Source organism: Bacillus rossius, chromosome 1, assembly GCF_032445375.1.
Source record: "Bacillus rossius redtenbacheri isolate Brsri chromosome 1, Brsri_v3, whole genome shotgun sequence".
NCBI classification, from domain to species: domain Eukaryota; kingdom Metazoa; phylum Arthropoda; class Insecta; order Phasmatodea; family Bacillidae; genus Bacillus; species Bacillus rossius.
This window is the reverse complement of record NC_086330.1, coordinates 371895628-371920621: the sequence shown is the minus strand read 5'-3', so window position 1 is coordinate 371920621 and position 24994 is coordinate 371895628. Positions and strand designations below refer to the sequence as shown.

Sequence of the window (24994 nt, the reverse complement as noted above, 5' to 3'; positions counted from 1 at the left end):
TGCCAGAGCACTACACGTTAGTGCTGGTTAGCGCTGTGTTTTCAATATATCGAAGGTACATAATGTTCGTAGTTACGTTTCTGTTGCCTTGTAAAAAAAAAATAACAAACAGTTCTGTCCCTTGCCATACTAGTGTGTTTTCAGATGTACGTATGTAGTCAAACAATATTTTAGTTGCCAACTATTCCATGATGGGAAAACCAAACGTGTTTTCTACTGCTGATAAAGAGTTTAATTAATTTCATTCATAGGCAGGAATCCCATAATTACACATTTTAAGTGGCAAATGAATTGGTAATAGTGACAGAGTTTACAGAAATGTGGCAGTGTGTATTTAAAAAAAAAAAAAATACAATAGAAGCTGGAAGCACAGCAAAGTTGAAAAATTGTTTGGCTAGCTTAAGCAAATTCAAGCATTGAGTGTACCCATCAGTGGTTTTAAAATTAAAATTTATTTACATAGCCTGATGAGTCCATTGGTAAAAAGTTCAAACAATCACAAGTGCTAATTTAATGTTTCTTGCTGATAACGTTTACCTGCTTGTAATGTTTTTTTTTTCCTTATGGCCCCTTGAAAATCTTTATAACAGGATTTTATTGTACAAGCCTCCTGTCAATTTTAAAAAAAAATCATGTTCATGAGTATTTATAGGGTATGATATGCACTAACATCAGATGTGTGTAAACCTGTTGGTAAGCAGTCCAACAGCACAGCAACACGGGCCACTTTTGTACCGGCCGTTGAGCACAGCACGGTCCCTGAAGTGACTGAGTGAGTGCGCCACATACTGTCACCAGACTGACACAAACTAGGATTGGTAGCAGAAGAAACTGGACATCAGCAGCAAGCATGAAAATCACACGCCCTGCCAATGTCATCATAAACTCAGTTCACTCATTTCAAGTGTGTGTGTGACGATTCGCTGAGCATGATTCTACTATTGGCTTGAAGTATAGTTAGCGTTCACTGTAAACTAAAACAAGTAAGTGTATTGTGGTTGCAGTGGGCAAAAATGATGAAACCCTTCCCACAAATCGACCTGCTTACCAGTTTTTGTCAATACTTGAACCTGTTCACAAAAACACAAGTAATCAGTTTCACGAGCCGCGCCCTCGCACTCACATTGACGACGTCCTGGGACAGGAAGCCAGACAGGCTCCCCGAGCCATAGCGTATCTCAAACTCCGTGCCGTTCTCGTGGTACAACGACGACTTGGAGCTGTCGTACTTGTTGTGAAGCACTGAAACACGCACACGAAGCTGTCACCGTCGCTACACCGCACTCACGCCAACACCTACTCTAGGCTTACCAGTCTCACTCTAACCGAGATCTTGCATTGTTTGCCTGGTCTTAGCTAAGTTTGCAGAGTTCTGATCTTACGCCCTTGTGCATTGAGCACAGTGTTCATTCGCTTATCCCCAGGTACGCCAACTCGCCGGCTATCATGCCAGTTACAATACTCTTACTCCAGCCAATTTCACTGTACTTCACTGGTTTTCCTGTCAAACCCATCATTGTTTAACCATCTATTCTCTACCTTGCAAGGTAATGTAAAATTATAACAACACACAGTCAAAAAAACTTTTCAAAAAATGTAGAAACTTATTTTGCAAACAAAGCCATCCCGCTTTTTCACTAAAGAACCAAAGATACGAAGATACAAAGATACAAGATGTGCTTTGTGTTCTACAAATTAGAAAAAAACCTTGTTTTCTACGGTATGGTTCTAGTAGATACGTTGACAAACAAAGTTTGATGGTCGCGACAAGTTAAAACAGTGCTTTTCAAGATTCATATTGCTGCTCTCTGCCATTTCAAAAGCAGTCATCTCCAGCCCTCCAGCGGAACAGCAAGGACCGCGACGCGAGACCGCTGGAGACGGTGACGGCTCTCCGGGACCGAGATCACGCCCAGGGCAGACGGACGGCAGAGCGCGAGGCACGGCAGCGTGAACTCACAGCAGGCGATGTTGGTGTAATGGCACTTCTTGGACGGCACCCACAGGTTGGAAGAGCCCGTGTCGAACACCACCCGGAACTTCTGCGCGGGACTGCCGATGCTGATGGGGCCGTAGTACTGCGCCTGCAATGCACAGTGTGACCAACCTCATGCCCGGCCTGTCGAGAGCTTGAAGGCTTCGGTACAGGATGCTGGTCAGTGACCGAGCTGCAGGGACTGTCTTATACAGTCCCGTGCCACGGTGGGTGTCTCCTTCGGAGCTGGCACGGATGGTTCTGTAGAGCGCTGGCCGTTTCCACTCAAGTTTTGGTAATCGTCGTGTTCTCTGGATGGTTTCGTACAAGGTCCAATTAGAATGAAGGTTAGTGTGCCCCAAGTGTCGAAACCATACTTTATTTTGGAGGGATTGAAGTGTACTGAATATTGATTTGAAAAGTGGTGAACCAGTAGCAATTAGCCCAGACATTCATTACATTGCTTTAAAATTAATACTCAAGACTAGAAGATTCAAACATAGTTTATATAGTTTCAATGTGCGGGCTTAAGAACAAACTTACTTGATCACATTCAAAGTAAGTTACAGCACAAATGTCATTCGAAAACTATGAATATGTGTGTTCATGAGAATTGGTAATTTCTGTTATAGTACCCTTAAATTTTACAAGAAAAGTGCGAAAATTTTCTATGTTTGGAATTTTGACATGTATAAGCAAATTTTTTTTCAAGTACTATTATGTTGTTTCTGCATAATCCAAATTGTTTTTCACATAAAATATTGAAAACATGTTTTAAGTTTTTCATTGATTCACAACTTGTGGTAGGTTATATATGCACACTTATTGGTAGAGCCAAGATTATATGGTTTTATGCGAAATCGCGAATTTTCACGCGAAATTCATCCCAAACCGCGAAAAATGCGAAATGTTTTCTAACCACAAATAAACACCTCAATATTGATTTAAATCGTTAACTACCGACTATTGGTTGATTGACAAAAATTCCGTATCTGTTTGTAGAAGAAATGGTCGTCATCCAACTGCAGTGTGGTGGTTATTTAATGCGTTAATTATTCATCTTAAAAAATTACAAGATATCACAAAAATTGACGATTTCACGAACAAAAAAAGATCGTTATCGGAGTTAGGTTAGAGTTTTTAAACGCATCTAGCCACTAGAGATCACGCAATATTAACAACTGACGATCGTAAACTTAAAATTATCAAGTTAACAAACACAACAACGTGAAAAATCTCAGTGCCTTGTTTGCTGTATCCTTTGAAAAATACACGTGAAAAAAAACTGCATTCATTAAATAAATACGTATGAAAATAAAATAAAAGCGAACATTGATATTTAATGATCACTTAATATTTAATGAAATTTCACTGTAACGCAATTTTGTGTGCTTGTTGAATAAGCAGTTTACCGTGAAGCCTTCATTTTCATTTCACACTTCCATACCTGCCAACCTTTACGATTTTTCCGGAAGTCTTCCGAATTATAACTGCTCTTTACGATTTTCCGAAATTGTCTGAATTCTTCCTATTTTTGTAATTAAAATAGCTTCGCGGTAAAAAAAGTCGGTGTCTTCCAAATCGATTCAACATTCATGTCGATCGATGTATCGTGTGTTGTGCTCATGACTATTGATTGTTTTTTCTCTCGATTACACAGTTCTACAGAGAGTTAGTGATGGGCAGAACGGTTCTTTTGACCGAACCGGTACTTTCGGATCAGTTCCGAGAAAGATTCGTTCATCTCGGTCATTTCGTTCTTTTCTGTGAATAGGATCTGGCTCTTTTATCAGGTGTCGTAACTCGTTCATCCTTTAGAGCAGTGGTTCCCAACCTTTTTTTGATCAGGGACCACTTTAATTTCATTATTATTAGCAGGGACCACAAGGTTAAAAAATAATCTGTATCAATCTAAAAATAAATTTTAAGTCTAATCGTTCAATGTTAATCCAAACGTTTAACATAAGCAATCTAAAAAACCAAAATAAACATTTATTAACAGTGTTATAATTGAAAATATATTTTTATTACACAATTCAGTTTGTATCAATGAGATTTTTGAGCTTGCATCTTCTGTACAAGATCTTGAATTTTTGGGGTAATATTTTTACTCAAAGCTACACGCATATCATCACTTACTTTCAGTTGATTCCTGGATTTTTTTTTTAATGATCAGTAATGCAGAAAATCCTTGTTCGCATAAATAAGTTGTTGAGAAAAGCATAAGAGAGCGCAATGCAATTTTTCGAATTTTAGTATATGAAATTTCTTTCTTATACCAAAACGTCTCCAAAGAATCAGATTCAAAAGCGTCCTTACAGTTCCTGTCATTTTGTAATTCAATAAGTTCTCCTTGGATTTCTTCTGCAACTTCTCTAGCGTTAGTGCCAAAAGGGTTGCGTATCAGTTTGTGGTCCACGTTAGCTTCTGTATTGTTATATTCTGGGAAGTAACGGTTGAATTCATCAACCAACATTTGCAAATGACATTTGCTGTTTTTTGTATGCTTTCCCTAAACATGACATACTTTTTGTCGTCAAGGAGTGCCTTCAATGTTGCAAACGCACTATAATTGCCCTCGCCAACTTGACTAATCCATAACTTAAGTTTGCAAATAAAAGCACGAAGTTTATCTTCAAAATTAAAAATATTTGCAACGCCTTCTAATTGTCTGTTTCCTGAACCTTGCATTTGCAAGTTAAACTTATTTAAGTGTGTAAAAATATCCACAAGATATGCCAAATGCATCTGGGATGTCAAATCAGAAAACTCCTCTCAGCTCGTATAATCTTTCCAGCATATTGCCTTTCGACAACCAACGAACCTCTGTGTGAAAGAGGAGGTTCTCATGGTTGGAGTCCATTTCAGTGCACAGTTTTTTAAAAAGGTGTTTCATTAAGGCACTGCTTTAAATGACATTTTCTACTTTTATGGCCAATTTCATTGTATCATTAAGGCATTTAGGAAGAGTCTTGGAAAACTAACGCCTGGCGATGAAGGATACAATGCGATGTTAATGTTGACGGATTCCTCTGTTTGATTAACGTTGCTAGACCGGAATGTGATCCTAACATCGCAGGAGCACCATCCGTACAGAAACCGACTAGCTTTTCCCACATAATGCCATATTTCTGGAAATATATAGTTATATTCACGACGTCGATACCTCTTGATGTCATTTCCAGTTCCTGAGAAAACAACAGTTCTTCTTTGATTATGTTGTCGTCGTCTAAAAAGCGGACAAAAACAAGTAACTGAGCACAATTATAAATGTCAGTGGATTCATCGCACTGCAAAGCGAAGAATGGCGACATTTAAATTCTCGAAACAAGTTGTTCCTCGATATCATTTGACATGAGTTCAATTCTAGATTTCACCGTGTTGTTCGACAAAGGTTTAACTTGTATTTTTTTTTTGCTTCTAACCCCAAAACTTCTTCGACAGCTTTGATCAAACAAGGTTTCACAAGAGTTTCTCCTATTGTGTGAGGCTTTTTTGATTGTGCTATTAATTTCGATATCTCAAACGATGATGCATATCTTGTACCACTAGGCCCAGTTTTTTTTTTTTTTTTTTTTAATTCTCCAATTTTCCTTGAAATAACGCTGGTGGTCAGTCAGAAAAATTTGGATGAATCGTTTCTAGGTGACGTTTTAATTTCGCTGACTTCAAGGATTCATTCGCGAGAACAGTTGCGCATATAACACATTGTGGTTTTATTTCTCCATTACTTTCTATCGATGTAAATCCAAATTTAATGTAACAATTATATTTTCTCTTAGGAGGCATTTTATGAAAACAAAACCAAAATGCAATAGAATGTACCTACACTGTTATGGATATATTATGTTATATGCCAAGTAAAAGAATAAAAAATAATATAGCTAATTTTTTCATAATTCATAACATAAATCATTAAATAAATAGATAATACTGGCTTCCAAAAAATTCTAACCTCACTATAATTTTTTTTACAAACTTAAATATTTACTACACAATTTAAAAAATAATGTCTCATCGTTAAAAACAAGGGTCTTGGTAGGTACCTTAAATTTCCCTTAACCCTCTTGGTGCCAGCCTCAAATTGTCTAATTCTATTACGGTTATATTAAAAGTGCCAAGTTATTTTTAAATGAATTACATATCTGGAGTTAAATATTAATAACTTTTTTACCTTTAGTAACTTTTTACCTTTAAATACTTTTTACCTTTAATAACTTTTTTACCTTTAAGTATGAAAGTATAAACTTTTTACATCTTATAAATAAATTATTCTTTGTCATTTTTTAAGATTAAATAAAAACATGTAATACATTTTTATTTATTTTATTTTAAAGTTCTCGTGAAAAAGTTATATTATTTTTAATGGATTGGCGTGCGTCGTTGAAAGAAAGAAAATATTCAGGCCAATTTTTCGATCCAATTTTTCGCACGGCACAGAAAAGGCGATTTATCCGACTTTGGCATTAAAAGAGTTAACGGTGTTTTTATTTCATTATGAAAAACCTAAAACAGCATAATAACAATTCAACAATTTTATGATAGCATATTTTTAAGAATTTTTGTGGCTGGCTCAACTTTTTAATTTGGAAGGCCAGTGTTCTTTTACTATCTTAATTTTTAATTTCACATAGCTTTATTTTATGTATAATTAGGTTTTCAACTAACTGTACCCAACTGTTAACATTTGTAATACACAAACACAAGAATCATACGTAAACTAACGTCCACATTCTGTTTTGCAATTGCATGTTTTTATTAAAACAGTTTAACAGAGAAAAATGTGTAGCCTACTTACCCTGTTCATATTTTATCAAAATATCCATAAGAATATTGAGGAGTTACAGCTGTTGACCCACTAAACAGCTAAACAGAATCACTAACAAAACAATGCTGAGCAAAACAAAAGAAAACGTACGATTGACTGACCGGCTTGCGCAATAATGTTTAGTCAGTAGCTTGCCCTTCCCCCGGTCGCCTGCGCGCCGCGCTCGCTTTTGTTCACCGACGCGCGTTTATTCAAAGTTTGAAATCTTTCACGGACCATATTTTAGCTCTGGCGGACCACTGATGGTCCGCGGACCACTGGTTGGGAAACACTGCTTTAGAGTATTGGCTACGTGTTTGCTTCCAGCCTCCCCTCGTTATCGCGTGACCCGATAACGAGAGGAGGCTGGATCGCGTGGGTGGTTATCTTTATCTACTCTGCATGGGTAAATGAAATTTCAAACGTCTAGTTGTATACTGACTGTTATAAAATTATTGACTGTTGATCGCTGCAAATGCTTCATGCAGTGATTCTATATAATACGGGAGCATTAAATCTAAGAATGTTAGGTACGAAAGTGATCTTTCTTAACTTTAATTTGTAATCGCACTATTATAGCTAGTACTTGAACATTGCTTTTCGTAGCCAGTGAATCACAGTTGCGTATATGAAACAAGATTATTTATATTGTATTACTTTTTAAGTTACAAATATTAATATACAGGCTATTTACACTCTAGAGAGAGTAAAGTGTTTACATGTAGACCAACACATTTAGAGAAAAAAAGACAAAAATTGAATACTACTACTGCGATTCAGTATGAAGAGAGAAAAATTAAGTAGGTACATTAATTAACACCTAAATGGTAAGTGTGAACATTTGTAGTTACTTTCCCTGTTATTTTTAATTCATGTTTTTTTCCCCCCAAATTTGTGTATGTGAATGTGAAAACGCAATTTTAAACCACTACTTAACAGTTGACATTTTCAGGTATAGATACTTTTCGTGTTACCCTATTTTATTTGATCAGTTATCGTTTGCTCTTATGAACATGCTCACGCTGTGATTACTAATTCTTGAACATGCTCACGCTGTGATTACTAATTCTTCAGACTCCTGACGTCATCAATCATTTCACGAACGAATCAGACCGGGCGCGTGGCCGGTTCTCTCATCTCGTTCTCTCGTTCTCTCCGCGTTTTCGTTCTTCCGAATCTTTCAAGGTACCGGCTCTCAAAGAGCCGGTTGGTTCTCTCGTTCTCTCCGCATTTACGTTCTACCGAATCTTTCAAGGTACCGGCTCTCAAAGAGCCGGTTCTTTACATCGCGAACGAATCGCAAGATTTCGTTCTCTCAAAGATTCGTTCTTTTTGAACGAATCGTTAACGAACGACCCATCACTACAGAGAGTACGTCGTCGCTTGTTTGACGGTTATTTAAGATATGTGATTTTGATTTATAATTTACGAGCTGCTATTACGTATTAAAATTTTAATTTCAAATACATTTAAACTGGCAAAATACTTTGTGGTCAACGAGTGCAACGTGAAACAACTGTTTACGAATTTGTTTACTTTGTTACGGGCTATTGCCGTTGCCTCGTTTAGGCGTTTGTGACAGGTTATGAAGCACAAACTTTCTGCATTATGTTTTCAAAGATGAGTACGAAAAAACAATATTATTACCAGACATTCCGTGATACATATAGTGCAGAGTTTCCATGCATTTTAAATTCTGACAAAGGGGAAAGGTTTGGATTTTGTAAGATATGCAGATGCGACATCAACATATCGCATGGTGGTAAAAGTGACATCAGCGTGCACATCAAACGTGCGAAGCATTTATCCAACGTAAAATGCCAAGAAGATAATCACAAACTTTCAAGGTTCTTTGTTAAATCTGGGGGTGCAGATCTAGACATTACGCGATCTGAGTGTTTATTTACTTCGTTTTTGATAGAGCATAACATTCCTCTAGCGGCCGCAGATCATGCAGGTGCGCTTGTCAAAAAAATGTTCCCAGACTCGGAAATTGCCAAGAAATATGGATGTGGGCGTACCAAAACTTCTGCTATTATGAAAGAGATGGCTTCGGATGCAAAATCCGGAGTAGTGCAGTACTTAAAAAGTTGGCTGTTTTCAGTCGCAACTGATGGTAGCAACGATACTAGTTTTCTGGCAAAATTCTTATCGGAAGCCAAGATAGATTCTGTGAGTTGTATTCTTGTGTGAAATATTGTGCTGATCTTCAAGTATCACAGTCAAAATGTAACAACACACAAATATTTTTTAATGTAGCTATAGCTTATTTGATAGTGGGTGATTTGTGTAATTTAGTTGTATTTTAGCAGTACAAGTCTGCATTGTAGCCATATATGTAATTTTTTTTGTCGAAATTGGTAATTTTATTTGTGTTTAATAATCTTCCTAGTTCAGATTTTCATAGGTTGGCAGGTATGCACTTCACAGGCGAGAGTGCCAAAATCGTAACATAATCGAAGTTTTCCGATCGCTAATGAAAAAGCACCATATTGCAAGGATTTATTTATTTTACGGTCATTAAATATTTTAAATAACGCTTACCTACCCAACCCTCCCGGAAAATAAATAAAAACATTTATTTCACTGACCTGACATAACCTAACCTTTTACTTCGGGTTGAGTATATGGCTCTCTCGCCTGTAAAAAGTAGGCTTCCCGCGGTTTATTTTTTCGCTAAAACTTCAGTAAATACTAGTTTTTGGTACCTCCGGGCTTTGTTTACAAATGACGTGCATAAATGAAAGCTAAATTTCTTAATCATGCCGAAAAATAAAACTACTGCGGCATCACGTGCTGACGAGTTTAAGAATGAGGGATTATATGTCAGTGACGGAAAAATACTTTTCTGTAAATATTGTAATTGCCGTTTGGAGCATGAACGTAAGGACACGGTAAACAAGCACATAATTAGCGACAAACATGTAAAAGCTAAACGATCCCCATGCACTTTGAAACGACAGCTTTCTATCCCAGAAGCAGGAGTGGCGCAAATATGCGCAAAAAAACAAAAGGAAGATTTTGTTCTCGAAACTGTTGAAGCCTTTGTAGCTGCAGGTATTCCTCTTGAGAAACTTGACAACAGCAAGCTGACTGCATGGATGCAGAAGCATGTAAGTGGTGCTGGTGATCTTCCAACAGCGGATTGGATGAGGAAAAAGTACATTCCCCTACTTAGAGAGAAAAAAGAAGTGGAAATCAAGCAGCAGCTCTTGGGGCAAGATGTGGTCATACTCGCAGATGAAACCACTGACAAGAGTAATAATTGTGTTTTCAACATCTTGTTTAAAATTCTGAAACCAGGTGCTGAACAAGATGTTATCTTAGGGGCTTCTTGTGTCCTTGATGCAGCAAATGCTGTTTGTTGTTTTCGGGCAGTGATTGATGTATGCTACAAATATGAAGTCAAGGAAGAAAACATAATTGCGTATGTTACAGATAGTGCCAGGTACATGACAAAATCTGCTGGTACCCTTGAAGGTGTATTTGGTGACCGCATGTACCACATACAATGTTGGGCCCATAAAGTAAACAAAATGAAAGCGGATTATCCTGAATTTGCAGCTGCTGCTTTAAAGTTAATATGGATACCTGCAACGAATGTGGACTCAGAAAGATCTTTTTCTAAGTATTCTGTAGTTGTAAGTGACAGAAGAAGATCTCTAAAACCAGAGAATGCTGAACTGCTGACAATGGTGGCTTTTTCCTGAGCTTAATTATATTGCATTTATAGAACAAAAGTTTAACTGTAGTTTCTATTTTAATTAATTTAGACTCTCTCCTGAACTCAGGAACAGTACTTACCTGCATAAGAATACTAAATATTTTAGTTGTTAATTTTTTATGTACTCTCAACATAGTATTGTTTAATGTGCATATTTTAAGTCTCTAACCACGAATTATTGAAGCATTTGATCAAGGCAGCTCTGCTAGGTGTGTACATGTTATTACATGTGTTTTAATTTTTTATGACGATAAAGACGAAATCCACAATTCTTAATGACGAAAAGTCCTTTTTCATAACACCATAAAATCTTGGCTCTACTTATTGGTAATAAATTAGACCGATTACGGTACTGAAATGCATTAAAAATAGATCCCCATATAAATCAATTTGACCTAATTACAATTACTGAATGTGAAAATAAAGTTTATCCTTTTTTCCCCGTCCCTAGTATCCTGTGTTCCTGCCACATAGGCGGACAAGTTTGAGTAACATTCGACAACACACACATTAATAACGAACACCACCCACACTAGTAAAAAAAAAAACAATACGACAAAAAATGATAGTTGCTTAAAGAAAGTTTGTTGGTAAGTATGTATGTAGATTATTTTCCAAAGGCTGCTCCTCAACGAATTTAACCATTTAGGCCTAATAAAGATTGTAAGCTTTCACTGCCATTGTCTGCATTTTCTCGGCTTCTGAGTACATATAGGCAGTGTCAGATAATTACCTAGACACGGCCTACACCCAGAAGCCGAGAAAATGCATTTAGGCCTATTTTCTTCCCAATATTTGCAAAGGAACTGTTCCAATTTTGTTATGTAGTGATTATAAAATCACTGTACAAATTCATAACCCACTTTTTGAAACAAAAAAAAAAACCCTACATAAAAGTTATTTTTACCTATAGAACACAGAAACATAATACAAGTTTGAACTTAACAAGCATAAACCAAAAGCTGAAACGGAATTTTAAAAGAACCCAAGTGTTAATAAATACTGAAGTACGTGAATCTGTAATTTTTTTTTGTAAACTAAAGTACCTATTTCCACAATAAATGAAGTTCACTTGTTCACTGTAGTGTCTGTAAGCGAAGTATCATGGCATTGGTTATTCCATAGAAACTTCCATGGCTGCTGGCATAGAGGCTTGGCTGGCAGTTTTATTAGAAGCCTCTAGCAGAACCTGTACGAAAACTTGCATTGTGGCATACGTGCTTAAGTGATTATATATATAGTTACTGTATAATTTATTACCCTAGTCCAACCACGAGAAATTCAATTTTTTTAACTAGTTCCCGAATAGAAAACTGAATGTGTATTAAGAAATGGATGAAACTAACAACTTATGTGACACACACATACACCAGCCTTCTTTCTTCCGACATTCTTACTTGCCACGTCGCTAGCTACTGTTTCTTGCGTTCTGAGGCTCAGCTCAGCCAATGAGAGAGAGGATGTGAGCTATGTTCCATAATACCCCTGTCTACAATTACTTACACGGTTGTTTATATGCCCGGTCTGAGATTGCAATCAGCCGCTACCAAAGACGCAGGTCAATTTTAAGAGTTGTCGAGAAAAGATCTCTGGACTTTTGGATTATTCCCCATGCCCTAGGTACTGCACCAAGTAAAGTCACAGCGACATAGTTAAGGGAAGGGAGGCACAGAATATCCCCACACTTCTGTCTGGTTCATCGGGCACACCGCGAGTGGCAGGCGGCCGCGACGCACTCCACATGCATCTGTGCACAAGCGAGGAGCTAGCTTGAACTGCCTCACCCACTGATAACCGGTATCACTACTCCAATCGCATCTGGGCGCACAGTCCGAAGCTTTATCTCACACGGAAAAGCACTCTGGGCCGGCCCAGACACGTCACCAAGACAACACTCCAGCATCGTGCCGTACATTTCTCTGCAACCCACACTGCACACCCTAGTATTCAAGGTTTGCTCAAAAGTTAGGTGGCACATTTACAAATTTAATTCAAATAGTTTGGTTGACCCTGTTATTGCCCTTGTGTAGTTAAAGAAAAATTTATATTAATTATTGTATAAAAGCCATGGAAGTTGCTTTAAGTGGGCGAAAGACACAACTCTATACTCAGAGGTACACAAGGGAGAAACATTAAAAAAAAAAAAAAGGACTTACTTCTCACAATAGGAAGTAGAAAGTGGATTGTATTTGAAGTAATAAATAAAAAAGTTTACTTAAAGCTTACCCTTTTTTTTGTTTATTATGATTTTCTTTATTTTCTTTTGATAATCTCGGAAATTACAAAATTACACTGATCAGGATTAATTGGGAAGGGGGGGGGGGGGGCTCAGCTGTCAGAAGTTATCAATTACAAATAGATTATAAATTGTACAAATTTAACAATCATGTTTTCACAAAGAAATAACATAAATAAATTTAATTAGGAAGTTGAAACATTTGTTAGCCCAACCAGTGCAGGATTATATATATGTATTCTGATTTCACAATATTTGATTGTAGACTGTTCACTGGCGGTGCCTAGAAGTGGGAGATACTCAGAGAATCCTTTCCAGAGGGAAAGGCGTAAATTTAGTTGTACTCCAGGGTGGGCTTGAGCCGGACAAAACCCTGCACTCTCGCACCATCTCTTGGACCCCACTGGAACCAAACAAAAAAGGAGCTACAGTGGTCAAGAGTAGAGATAAAGTGCGAAACGACAAGAATTGAGAAGTCAGGGCAAAATTTAAAGAGAGCTAACTATACGCAAAAGGGCATTGAATTTTCCACTTACCATTCTTAAAGTGGAATGAAGAAACTCCCTCCCTCGGAAGCTGCACGAGTGCTCGCGGAAGCCACGCACGAGTCATGCTAACGAGATTACTAAGTAAACCGAACTACGACAACCAGCAGACTAGAAAATAAAAAAAACTTGGGATCACTCCTTGACTCTAGGGATCACATCCCTTAATTTAGTTGCGGCGAGACTGCATCCAAATAAAGTCGCGGACGATAAGCACCGGAGAGATGCAACCACGATGACGACAGAATGATGATTTCTTCAATGCATAGGGTTGCATGTAATTAAGAACTTGCGTAGGGGCCCGGAGACCTAGAAAGTTGGGGAACTAGTATCTGATTGGCTAGACATGGTGGCCACTCACAGTCACCAAAAATATTCCCTGATTTTTCCCTGAATTCCCTGATTAAAAATTCAAAATTTCCCTGATATTTACAATTACAAAAAAACATAATTTTGATGAAATAATATAATATCATAGAAAGAGATTACTCATATTTTAGCACCCTGCTGTATTTTCTTCATTATATACATACGGAAGTTCTTTAAATAACATAATACATTTTAAATATGTCACTTTACATTATAGCTTCCCATTCAATGACCTGCAGTCTGCGTTTTGTTTTATGTCTAGAGACGGGAAAAATTCGTGAATTCATTTCACGATAGGCTAAAATACAAATAGTTATACCTCAGTGCTCCCTCTGCTATTGGCTCACTACTCACCTGGATGACACTGGGCCAATGAGAAACAACCGACCAAAGCTTTATCGAATCTCAGGCTGACTACGTTGGGACGTCTCAAAAGACAGCAGCCAATGAGTGGGTGGCATTTGACCGAGAGTACGCAGAACTATGGAGTTCATCCTACAGGTCATTGAACCCGCGATTTTTTCCTGTCCCTAGTAATGGGGTATTTCAGTGGTGAGCGCTCAAACATTTTTTCACACGACTTTTGATAACCGTTCTTACATTCATTTTTGATTTGAAGTGTAACATTTCTAGTTGCGAAATATTCTTAGTCTTAGTACTCTCAACAAGGGATAACAGTACAGTGCAAATTTTACCTTGTGTTTGATTTAAAAGTGAAACAACTAATGGATAAATCTTCACTCCATTACAATCAGTACTCCCATCTGTAGCTAAAGCAAATGGTCCACTTACTAAAGATTCAACAGTTTCAATTTAGTTTCACCAGCTATATACTCCTCTCCACTAAGGCAGATGTTTTTGTTCTCGCACAGCTGTATTTCCGTGCAATTCTTGAGTCCGGAAACATAGCTCTATACAAATTACCCGAATGATCGGCAACCGCTATCGGTAAATTGTGTTCTACCAAAAAACTTGTAAACATTAACTCTGCGTTTGTTACTTTCGTTTATTCAGATATAGCGAAAAACGACGATATAGATTTATTGCTCGTCACGGCTTTAAAATGTTCTGCATGTTTCTTTGATTCAATATGCCGTCTACAGTCATCCCTTCCACCATGCGCAATCGAAAAGTCACACATGCATACATTACAAAACGCGTGGCGTTCCAAAACATTTGAAGATGACAAGCAAGGACATTCTTTTGAATAGTTTGGCGAATGTTCTGAAGAATAATGTTATTTTTTTTTTTGCCCTAGATACACATTGTTCTGTCACACGCTTCATTTCTACAATCGGCACTGAAGAACACAACACTATGGAACAACATAAACAGGTTTCACGTCTGTAGACACGACAAAAACACTTTGATGAAAAAAAATGGCTTTCAAGAAAGTACACAACACAGGTTAGCCAAAGTACCGTACAAAAATTATCGTGATGTAAGTAGCTAACAAACGAAAAGTCCGAGAATATGTACTAGTTGTATCGTACAACGGACGTAATACTGTACCATTTCTATTACAAAACACAAGAATTATTCTACTTATTTCGACAGTACATGCGCACACTTACTAGTTCCGTTATCTGCGCAACCACGTGATGTTTTCGAACTGCGTTCACGAAACACACACACCAGAAACGGAATTTTTTTTTCCGTTACCGTGCAGCACAAAGCCTCGTTTCCGTAATAAACCAGCGAAGTTCCGTAATTCGGTGTTAAATTCGTAATAATTACGGAAAATCCGCAATGGTTGGCAGCTCTGCAGAAATATACATGACAAAAAAATTCCCGGTTATTAAAAAAATTCCCTGACATTTCCCTGATAATTCCCGATCAACGTGATTTCCCTGATAAATCCCGGTTTTCCCGGTTTTCCCGGTGAGTGGCCACCCTGCTAGAGGTCATGCCGACCAAAAGAAAGTAATGAAGGTGGCTGGTAGCCTAACATAAGAGGCACCGGAGGTGACTCGTGCTCCGAAAGCAGTGCGCTCTGTCGGGATCAAGCAGAACCTACTCTGGGTTTTTATGCCAAAGTCCCGCAAGGGGAACTAGAGTAAGCCTGGCCCTTACGGGACCAAATGCTTCACGCTCTGTCTGGCTAAAAGAGAACTAGAGAGGTGTGGTAGCCGCCGGTAGAGGTCTCGCTCCAGCGCCAAACTAAGGTAAGTTAGTTGGCCTCGTCGCCGCGGGATGGCGAAAGCAGACCTTTCGCCGGCCAGCGAGATGTCCTCGTGGCCTAGGGAGGTTAATGGCCCCGGTCGTTGCTCTGGGCGTGGTTTCTGGAAAAGATGATGGAGGGGGATCTGCTGGCTCATGAGAAAAGTCTTAGGCCGTGCGCCGATTCGTGCCAGACAGCCCTGGATCATTAGAATGGGGCATGACTGGAGATGCCATCCTCAGCCCAGCTCTGGGAAGAGGGCTGCCCTAGGAGGACGCTGAGAAAAGCGTTCTCGGTCACGAAGCCGGACACTGTTACTGGTCACGTTCGTGGCCCGAGGCGGCAAGAAAAATGATGGCTAAAACTAGCTTGGCGAAATCACATCAGGCTATCAATTGCGGTGATGGGATAACGTCGTGGTACTCTAGTAGGAAAGATTTGATCAGGATGAACAATTGGCTAACAAATTTTATATTAGGAAATATAAAAAAAAAATTGTGCCAAATATTTCAAATTTGCAGCACAACCCCAAAGCAATGACAATAGAATATTGATTACCTGAGCTTTGATCAACCGAGGTTCCATATAATCCAAGCCGACCTGAAGCACATTAACACCCGCAAAGTTGTTGAAACATTTGCTTGAGGACCTATAAAATGACCTGAATACTGTCAAAAACCTAAAGATAATTAATCTGAAAGATGCCATTTATCGGTTGGGCAAAATCACAAAAGTACACCGAAGAAAAGCTGTAAAAACATCACCCTCAAAAATGATACCACTACGCCAACTGAAAAACAAGACAATTTTCTTAGTATATCAACGTCATCCGAGATTTTGCTTATCCGAGGTTACCGCTGTCCGCATCTACTTGGTTATTCCAGACTCTCATTTTCTTTGGTTTTAAAATGTGAATTTGGACAATGACACAAAGTGTATTTTGTGATATCTTTACGGCACGGAAAGTGCGACACACCACAGCAACGCGGACTGGCCGGAGGGAGACTCACGTCCAGGTAGTTGGAGAGGGGCTCCGGCGTGGGGCCCCCGTAGCGCAGCTTCAGCTGTTGCAAGTGTGTGCCCACGGCCTCGAGCGTGCGCCGCGCAGACTCCGTGCGGTACAGCGGCACCCTGCGACACACATGCACGCCGTCCCAGACCTCGTCTGCACGCCCCGTGTTGTTCCCATCTCCAAACATGCTGTCTACCGTACTTAACTAACGGATAGTAACTAAGCCTGTGCGTTTTTATTTGCACCGCCCGTGCACATTTTGTCCTTAACACGCTATCTTCAAGTAAGGTATCCCTTTATCGACGGGTACTTCTATAATATTCAGACTTTCACAGTTGAATATTGTATCATAATAAACAAAACCACATAGTCATGAAGCACCAGACTATGTTCTCACGTATCAATAATTTAGTTAATTTGCACAAATATTTAGTAGTCAAAGCTGAACGTTGTCCAAAAAGGAACACTTCCTGAACAGGTTGCATCTAAAAGAGTGATAGGGCCTGAAAATGCGTGTTAGGTTTGCTCCAGTTAAATCACCAAAAAGTATATCATTTTCTAGTCACCAGTAACCAAAAGAGCCCAGACATTTTCTCACAATACTTCCAAACTATTTTTTTTATAAACTGCCTCCAAATTAATTTGTGGCTAAGAGGTGTTTACCCACAAGACATAGCCACAGATTCCAAGCATTCCACATGAAACTACATACTGCGCTTGTAACACAAATGTAACTTGGAAAAAGTGTAACAAATTTCACAGGAAGTATAAAATGTGCCATAGTGAGTTTTTAGTTAGCGTGTGTAAAATAATGTATGCGGTTACCAAAATAAATTCCTTTGCATTTCATTTAAATGACTAAGTGCTTTTTTTTTTTAGATTGTTACATATAAAAAATATAAAAACACAGAAAAAAGTTAGCATGAATGAAGATTTAAAATACAAAAAGGGGCGGGGGATGTTAATAATTTTTTTTTAAATTAATAATTTGATATTTACATTAAACACTGTCAAACTTGAATGGCTTAAGTTTCACAAATTCAAATATATACCTCGCCTATATAGGGTGATTTGTAGAGAGTTAAGCAAACTAAACAGGCATGTTGGTGAACCCATTTAGAAATTACATACAAAGCAAAAATGTTCTAGGTGTCCATTTTTTTAATATGTATTTTCTTTTTAATTTTCCCACGTTTTACTGAAATATGACCTCTTAACTCCTATACATTTATTGTCCGGTTTTAAAATTGATCTTTTTATTTGTGTTTGGTCTCTGATACATTCTTCGTCTATGCAAGGCAATGTTAGGTGCAAATAACTACTAAAGGATTAGTTCTGAACTCAAAGTCAGAAAAATGGATACAAATAGACAAAAATGTCAACTTTACCTAACTTTTAAAAAAAACTAATCGTGTTCAAAGAAGTTCAAATTTTTTTTAATGTGGCTCTCTATAATAACCTTAAAATCTTCTCAAATTGTGAAAATATATCAGAAATTGTGATTTTATCCTGACTGGATTCTAGAAATAGAAAATCCAAAAGTTGTGACAGGTCTAATGTTTGGGGAATAGTTATGTGGTTTAGCAACTCGTAACTGAGAAGGCCTTAATTACTGAAGGGAAATTATTGAAACAGATTTTTTTTTCTCCTTAGAGCTATTTAATTATTTGAATTGCAATATTCACTTAAGTTCCAGATTGTATGCGTCCATGGCCAGTCACAGACACCTAGGCTTCTGGCTAGAGGCCAAGTCTTGTGAATGATAACATGTCTTGTTCAACCATTATCAAGGACGATCAATAGTCAGTTATAATTTGAAACAGAAATCAAACTACTTAGGGTGGCAAATAGACTTGGCCCTGGCCATAATGTACTGATATTAAAAATCCCTCTTTCTTTTTATTCAACATCAGCTACACTAAACAAGGGCATCGCCAGTCGATGGCCTAGGGGGAGAGGAGGCAAGTTGTGGGAAAAGTATGTATTTCTTTGCATTTGGCTACATTTTTTTGAATCTCTAGGGCTCTAGGGGGAAGCAACTGCCCCCCCCCCCCCACTAACCCTCCCCCTGGCAAGGCCTTGACACTTTAATTTCCTAAGTATCTCTGGAGAACCACAAGGATCAAGTTGCTGCCAGTTTCAAATAAACAGTATGGAGGCGACAACAACCACTCCAATATCTCATGGAAAACCATCTCGGCTACCAGTTGTGGATGCAGGGAGATTGGGGGGGGGGGGGGGGGGGGAATATCCCTCGCAAGTAATGGAAAAATGTAAATATCAGTAAAGACAGTATGTTATTGTGCGAGAAGTCACAATGCTTATGGCTACTACTGTAGGCCTACACATCAATGGTTCTAGTGTCAATAGTAATTTAGTATTTTTGAATATATGTTCCAATTTTTTTTAAAACCCAACTCCAAAAAAATTCCTATTACACCCTTTATCGGCTAATCTATTAAATATTAAAGTACATAAATGTGGTGGCTGAATGACCCCACAGACTACCTAATGTAAACCACAAACTGCAATTTCTAAACAAACTAGTAGTTTGTAACGCTGTTGGTAAATATGTAGTTGGGCGGTATTTGCGAAAAAAATGTTAAAAATCCGAAAACATCTTTATTATATGCTCTTCAACTTCCTCTTTTCATTAAAAGCGGCGGAGATGAGAAATTCCAAATACTTTAGGAGATATCGAAATTTTTAATTTTGCAATACAAGACCTCCGCAACCATTCGACCGCGGCAATTTTTGTTATTTTGCCGTGTGCTCGTGAATGCGTAATTAATAAAATGGTTGATTAGGTCAGGTCAGTTACATTATTAATACTTTCAAACTAAGCCGACATTAAAAATAATGTGAATTAATTTTGATGGCTGTTTAGTTTTAAAATATTTATAATGTAACTGACCTGACCAAACAAACCCAGACAGAGGATGAACAGTAAACTAAAATGGTCGATTAGGTCAGGTCAGTTACATTATAAATACTTTCAAACTAAGGTGATATTAAAAATAATGTGAATTAATTTTAATTATTCTTTAGTTTTAAATTATTTAAGTATAATGTAACTGACCTGACCTAACAAACCGGGACAAAGGATGGACAGTAGGAACTCACGTAATTTTGTTTTTTTTACTTATTACTTGCAACAATATTCAAATAAGAACTAAGACTTTAAAATTAGAAACGTTAAAAACTCACCTAAGTTGGAGGCCGTAATTAAACACCGTTTTAAACAATAAATGAACTAAATAATCACGTATTAGTTCATTTGAATTCTGGCCTATCACGAACAATCACGTGACAAAAACTTGCCTAAGTTGGAGGCGGTAATTAAACACTGTTCTAAAACAATAAATGAACTAAATAATCACGTATTGGTTCATTTCAATTCTGGCCTATCACGATCAATCACGTGACATCAATATCCAATAAAAAAAATAGATACTCGTAAACAAGAAACAATGCGGAATGCCACATGAATGCATTGATATAATTGTGACGAAATTTAAAAATTCGATATCTCCTAAAGTATTTGGAATTGCTTACATCCGCCGCTTTTAATGAAAAGAGGAAGTTAAAGAGCATAGAATAAAAGTATTTTCGGATTTTTAACATTTTTTTTTCGCAAATACCGCCCAAATACATATTTACTAAGAGCATATAATAAAGGTATTTTCGGATTTTTAACATTTTTTTTCGCAAATACCACCCAACTACATATTTACCACACTATTTTCTGGGTAAATAGAGGAACGTCTATAGAATTAAAAAAAAATTTGAACTTTTATTATCTTTTTTTTTTTCTTTCAGAAAAGCCGCAACCCTAACAATTTACCCAACAATGTGACATGACAATAAAAACTCCTTTTGATTTGTTTACCATTACAAGCAGCAATTCGGAACTACCTGCTAACAGAAACTATTAACAAACAGAACCAGCCAACTGTCGAATTTCTCCTAATGTAACCAAGTTATTGGGAAACTTTTTCAATTTATATGCCCCTATCTTCTGTCAGCAATATAAACATTACAATATCAGTATAAAATATGAACAAAGCAAGAAAAGTAGTTTGTATAGTATCGTGCAATTTTATTACCGTATTTTATATAATTTTAGGTTGATACTCACCGCACTAATTGCTTACTCAATGCCAAAGCAACAAATATTAACACCAAATATAAAGAAAAGCGAAACATTTCAACAACTTAATGTCCACTTAAAAACCACGAATAAAAGACGCTGTCAGTTGCAGTGTCAATATCAAAAAGATAACAAAGTCTACATCAGAAGCTAACAACAATCGGCGCAATGAGTCAGCTGATGGGGATTTTCACTTAAATCTAGAGGAGGGGAAACTACTTTTCCTGAAGAAGGGAAGTTCGGAAAGCCAATACTACAAACTATAAAATCAAACCAAATACAATATTTGATCAAAGTGCAAAATTAAACATTTATTGTTTTTTTTAATTTTAAAAAAAAGGATAAATTTTACAGTGTTCAAAATAATCTTTTTCATAATTACGTGTTTAGAAAAATATTTCATTCTTTAAATATTATTAAATGTGTAATTAAATAATTTCAATATATATTTAATTAAAAACTAGTAATAATTTAATGTATTAAATTTTTGTGTAAATCTGTCAAATAAAAGTTTTTTTAAGATAATTATAAATACTCAATAGTTAAAGAACAAATTTATTAAATCATTTCAAAATCTCGTTAAAGTGATACATTATTTTCAACACTTTAGTAAGTGAACACTGTAATTTTAAAACGCACTGGTATTAAGTAACATCATAGCTCCTGTGGACACTAAGCCCGGTCCCCAATATCCAACCCTGCTGGCAGCACGCAACTCGCATGACATCCACGCAGGGCCCGTGGACGAAGGCAGGGAGAGCCCAGTGAATTTTCCCCACCCCCTTGTATGAATGTAATGACGTCGTCCCGACCATGGCCTCTAAGCCCGTGTTCCACACTGCTATTACCAGATCCCATTTTCGGAGCGCACCCCTAGCCCAGCGGGAATAAGTCAGGCTATCGCCTCGGGCATGACCACACTAGACTCAAATAAACTTTGACGCCGCCGTCGGTGCTCCCTCTGAGAGCACAGGCCGTTATGTGTCCTCAACACCTGAACCAGTGTCAGTTCCAGTGCTACGAACACGCCCGCGCGTGTGTCTTAGTGCAGCGCCTCGAACGGCATGACGTCAGTCACGGCCAGCTAAATGCTCAAAGCGCCCGGCCGGATGTGGCAATGCGCATCAGGTATCCAGTGCACATGTAAATCAGTCATCAAACATAAACTAAAACTTTTAATAAGCATAATAATTGTTTTTAATTAATTAATGTTTTTATAAATTATTTCCATTCACAAAACTGGCCGGCATCATCTACCCGTGCTCTGTCTTTTTCCCGCGGGTTTTCCTCTCCTCCCTGGCCGGGCGGCCAGGGAGAGGAGCCAGTCGCCATCCAGCACTCGCCCGGGCCGGCAGCCCCGCGCACGGGGAGCATCCAACTTTCACGCCAGTTTCCACGTTTAGCATCAATAGTTAATTATCTCCTAATCATTTTTCTACAGCTCCCCGGCTGGCCCTAACCGGTCGTACGAAATATCGTGCGGTCCTTAGTTAAAGTGTGCGACCCGACTACGGGTCTTTTAACGTTGACGCCTTCTGCCTTCTGCCAAGGTGATGTTGAGGGTGTGGAGTTGCTTCTGGGCGCCAACTAGCAATAATAGCTACGTGCTAGTGCGTAGCCGAGACTCTTGACTCAGGGCGTGACGTCGCCACGTGGCCGGCAGGCAGTAAGGGTCGTTCCGTCAGAGTTACCCCCGGCTGTTTTAGCCACCAGGGACGCTATACTACGGGCGTTGTAACAAATACGCGGGGCTCGATTCAAAGTGGTTTATTGGCAGGCACGCTATACATGCGCTGCGTCGTGAATGACCCGCTTACTGGGAGCCGCGCTCTACAGGACACGTTTCTGATGTGCTAAAAACTCACGCAATTCCGGTAGAGATGGCAAGGGCGGAGGTCGAGAGGCTCCGCGGGCGACTCGCGTCTCGTCTCCTTGGAGGGCGGTGATTAACTCCGATGGCTGTGACGTCCGCACGACTCCCCAGCCTCGCTCCCGCGAAAACGTGTTGTGTGCAAAAGTAATCCCGGGCCATGCACGCCGCCTGATCGCGCTAAAGTACAGAATTACAATTAATATTTAAGCACAGTCATTACTTAATTAATATTGTTTTTTAGAGTGCTGAATGTTAATTTCAAAGTCCAGGTAATCAGGTCACCTAACAGTACCCCCTTGGTCGACTTTTGCGCGGGCGACAGTCGATTAGGCAGGGCAGCTTACGTTCGAGGCGTTGCACCACCCTGCACCCAGGTGCGTTCACGTCGCACACGCTCGGGGCGAGGCGGCGATGCGCCATAGCGGTCTGTGCGGATTCGAGGAGCACTAATGTTTGGCGTCAACGTACTACGTAATATTTGTGTTTCAAGGCAGCCCGCCATGGTGCCTGCGCTTCACGCCATTAGATCTCCCCACGGAGAGTTAGTACTTTGCCCACACAGGGCGGCATTGCGCCAAACGCGTAAACCAATTTACGAACGCATCAATCCCTGGGACGTGCAACGGTCGCGGACGAGAGGCCACACTGGGCCCCGTCGCGTCCGTCCCCAGCTTAAACGTGGCACACGCCACTGCAAGTACCAGCCTCGTGTCACGTAACTATTAGGAGTAAAGGAGCCGAATCCACCCCGAGCCCGGGGTACGGTCATAAGGACTTTAGTGTTAATTGCCGTGTTAATATTAGTGTTTGCCGTCATCATTACGTCTAAGTATAATTCAGTGTTCTTTGTAAACTCTCTCGCAATCATCAGCATATTCACGTATTAAGTGCTTTACGGACTATCACGTGCCAGGAACCAGTCTTGCCGCGTCACGATTCGCCGTCACCATAACTCAGGTTAGCCTGCACCTCTCGATGGAGTAGTCTTCGGAGTACCGTGAGGCGTTAATCAGTGCCGCCATTCGAGGGCCGTGTGGGCGGAGTGGAGGTTGACGACTATACGGCCAGTCGCGTGAAAGTGCCTTGTGCGACTAGAACATCTGTAACATGTGTTTCCGTAATAAAATAATCAAGTTCACGTGTGTATTATACTAATACGGCGTCCTGGGAGGCCATAACAGCCCGGGGAGCCCTTTGTCGACGCGTCCCTGCCTGCAGCCACGAGGCAAAGAACCCCGCCCTTGAGACTAAATTTCCTTTCTAACGTTCTAATTAGCATAAATTCAGGACAGGCAGCGGGGACGGCGTCAACTTCAGGGCATGAAACCCAGGGGGCTCGACCCCATAAAACAATTAAGGAACATGGCATTAGGACACAATTATTAATTCACAGGCATTAAACAAGTGCATCGTAGCTACTCCGTGCGAGCACCGCACGCACGGAGTACACAACGAACCTCATTACCAGTTACCATGGCCACTGGCCTTAATTAAAGTGTCCGTGACAATGATCGAGTCAGATTAGGAGAAATCCAACTAAAACAGTTTGACGCCGACCGACAATACTCCTCTATGTCGGATAGACCGCTATGCCTCATCAATGCCTCACGAAATCGTGTGCACCGAACACACTCGGGCGCGCACCGCAGTGTAGAAAGTGCAACGGGGCGAACACCACGCAATTAGGGCCACGTCGGCAGAGGAGACCGGCTGGGTTTGGCATATCCCTCAGCCGAACTACAAAAGTGTTTAGGTATGTATTTTTTCCACAGGAACATATTAGACTTTATTTTCATTGTTTAATATTTTATATTTTCCAAAATTATATTTCACCGTGCACCTTGTCCCGAACCTGGCCGGTTCAGTTTCCCGCGAAAATCACGCGTTTTGCGCGGGAGAGCTGGTTGGGAGGGGGGTCGCAAGCTGTGAGAGTGGCAGTATCCTTCCGGAGCTCACAGAGGCCGGCAGCCTCCGCGCATCACGGGACCAGCATTAACTTTATTTTCACCGACATGTAGTTTTCCATAGTTAAGTAATTACTAAACCTTTTCCTTCAGTCCCGTGGTCGGTCTCGATTTACCGTGTGGTGTGTGACTTAATTATTTAGTGCTCCACGACGAGTGTTCAATATCATACGTAAGT

At 39.3% G+C, this 24994-nt stretch overlaps 1 protein-coding gene across 1 annotated transcript in view; it reads right to left on the bottom strand.

Moving 5' to 3' along the window:
• The window catches only part of LOC134528470 (lysosomal aspartic protease-like), a 29343-nt gene extending 8089 nt beyond the window's left edge, over positions 1-21254 (bottom strand). Inside the window, exons 1-4 of the mRNA XM_063362119.1 lie at positions 20968-21254; positions 16828-16948; positions 1961-2084; positions 1124-1242 (exon numbers count right to left, since the gene is read on the bottom strand). Coding sequence (XP_063218189.1) covers positions 1124-1242; positions 1961-2084; positions 16828-16948; positions 20968-21035 — 432 coding nt within the window. The 5' untranslated portion in view covers positions 21036-21254. The remainder of the gene's footprint in view (positions 1-1123; positions 1243-1960; positions 2085-16827; positions 16949-20967) is intronic.
• Positions 21255-24994: the final 3740 nt, after the last annotated feature.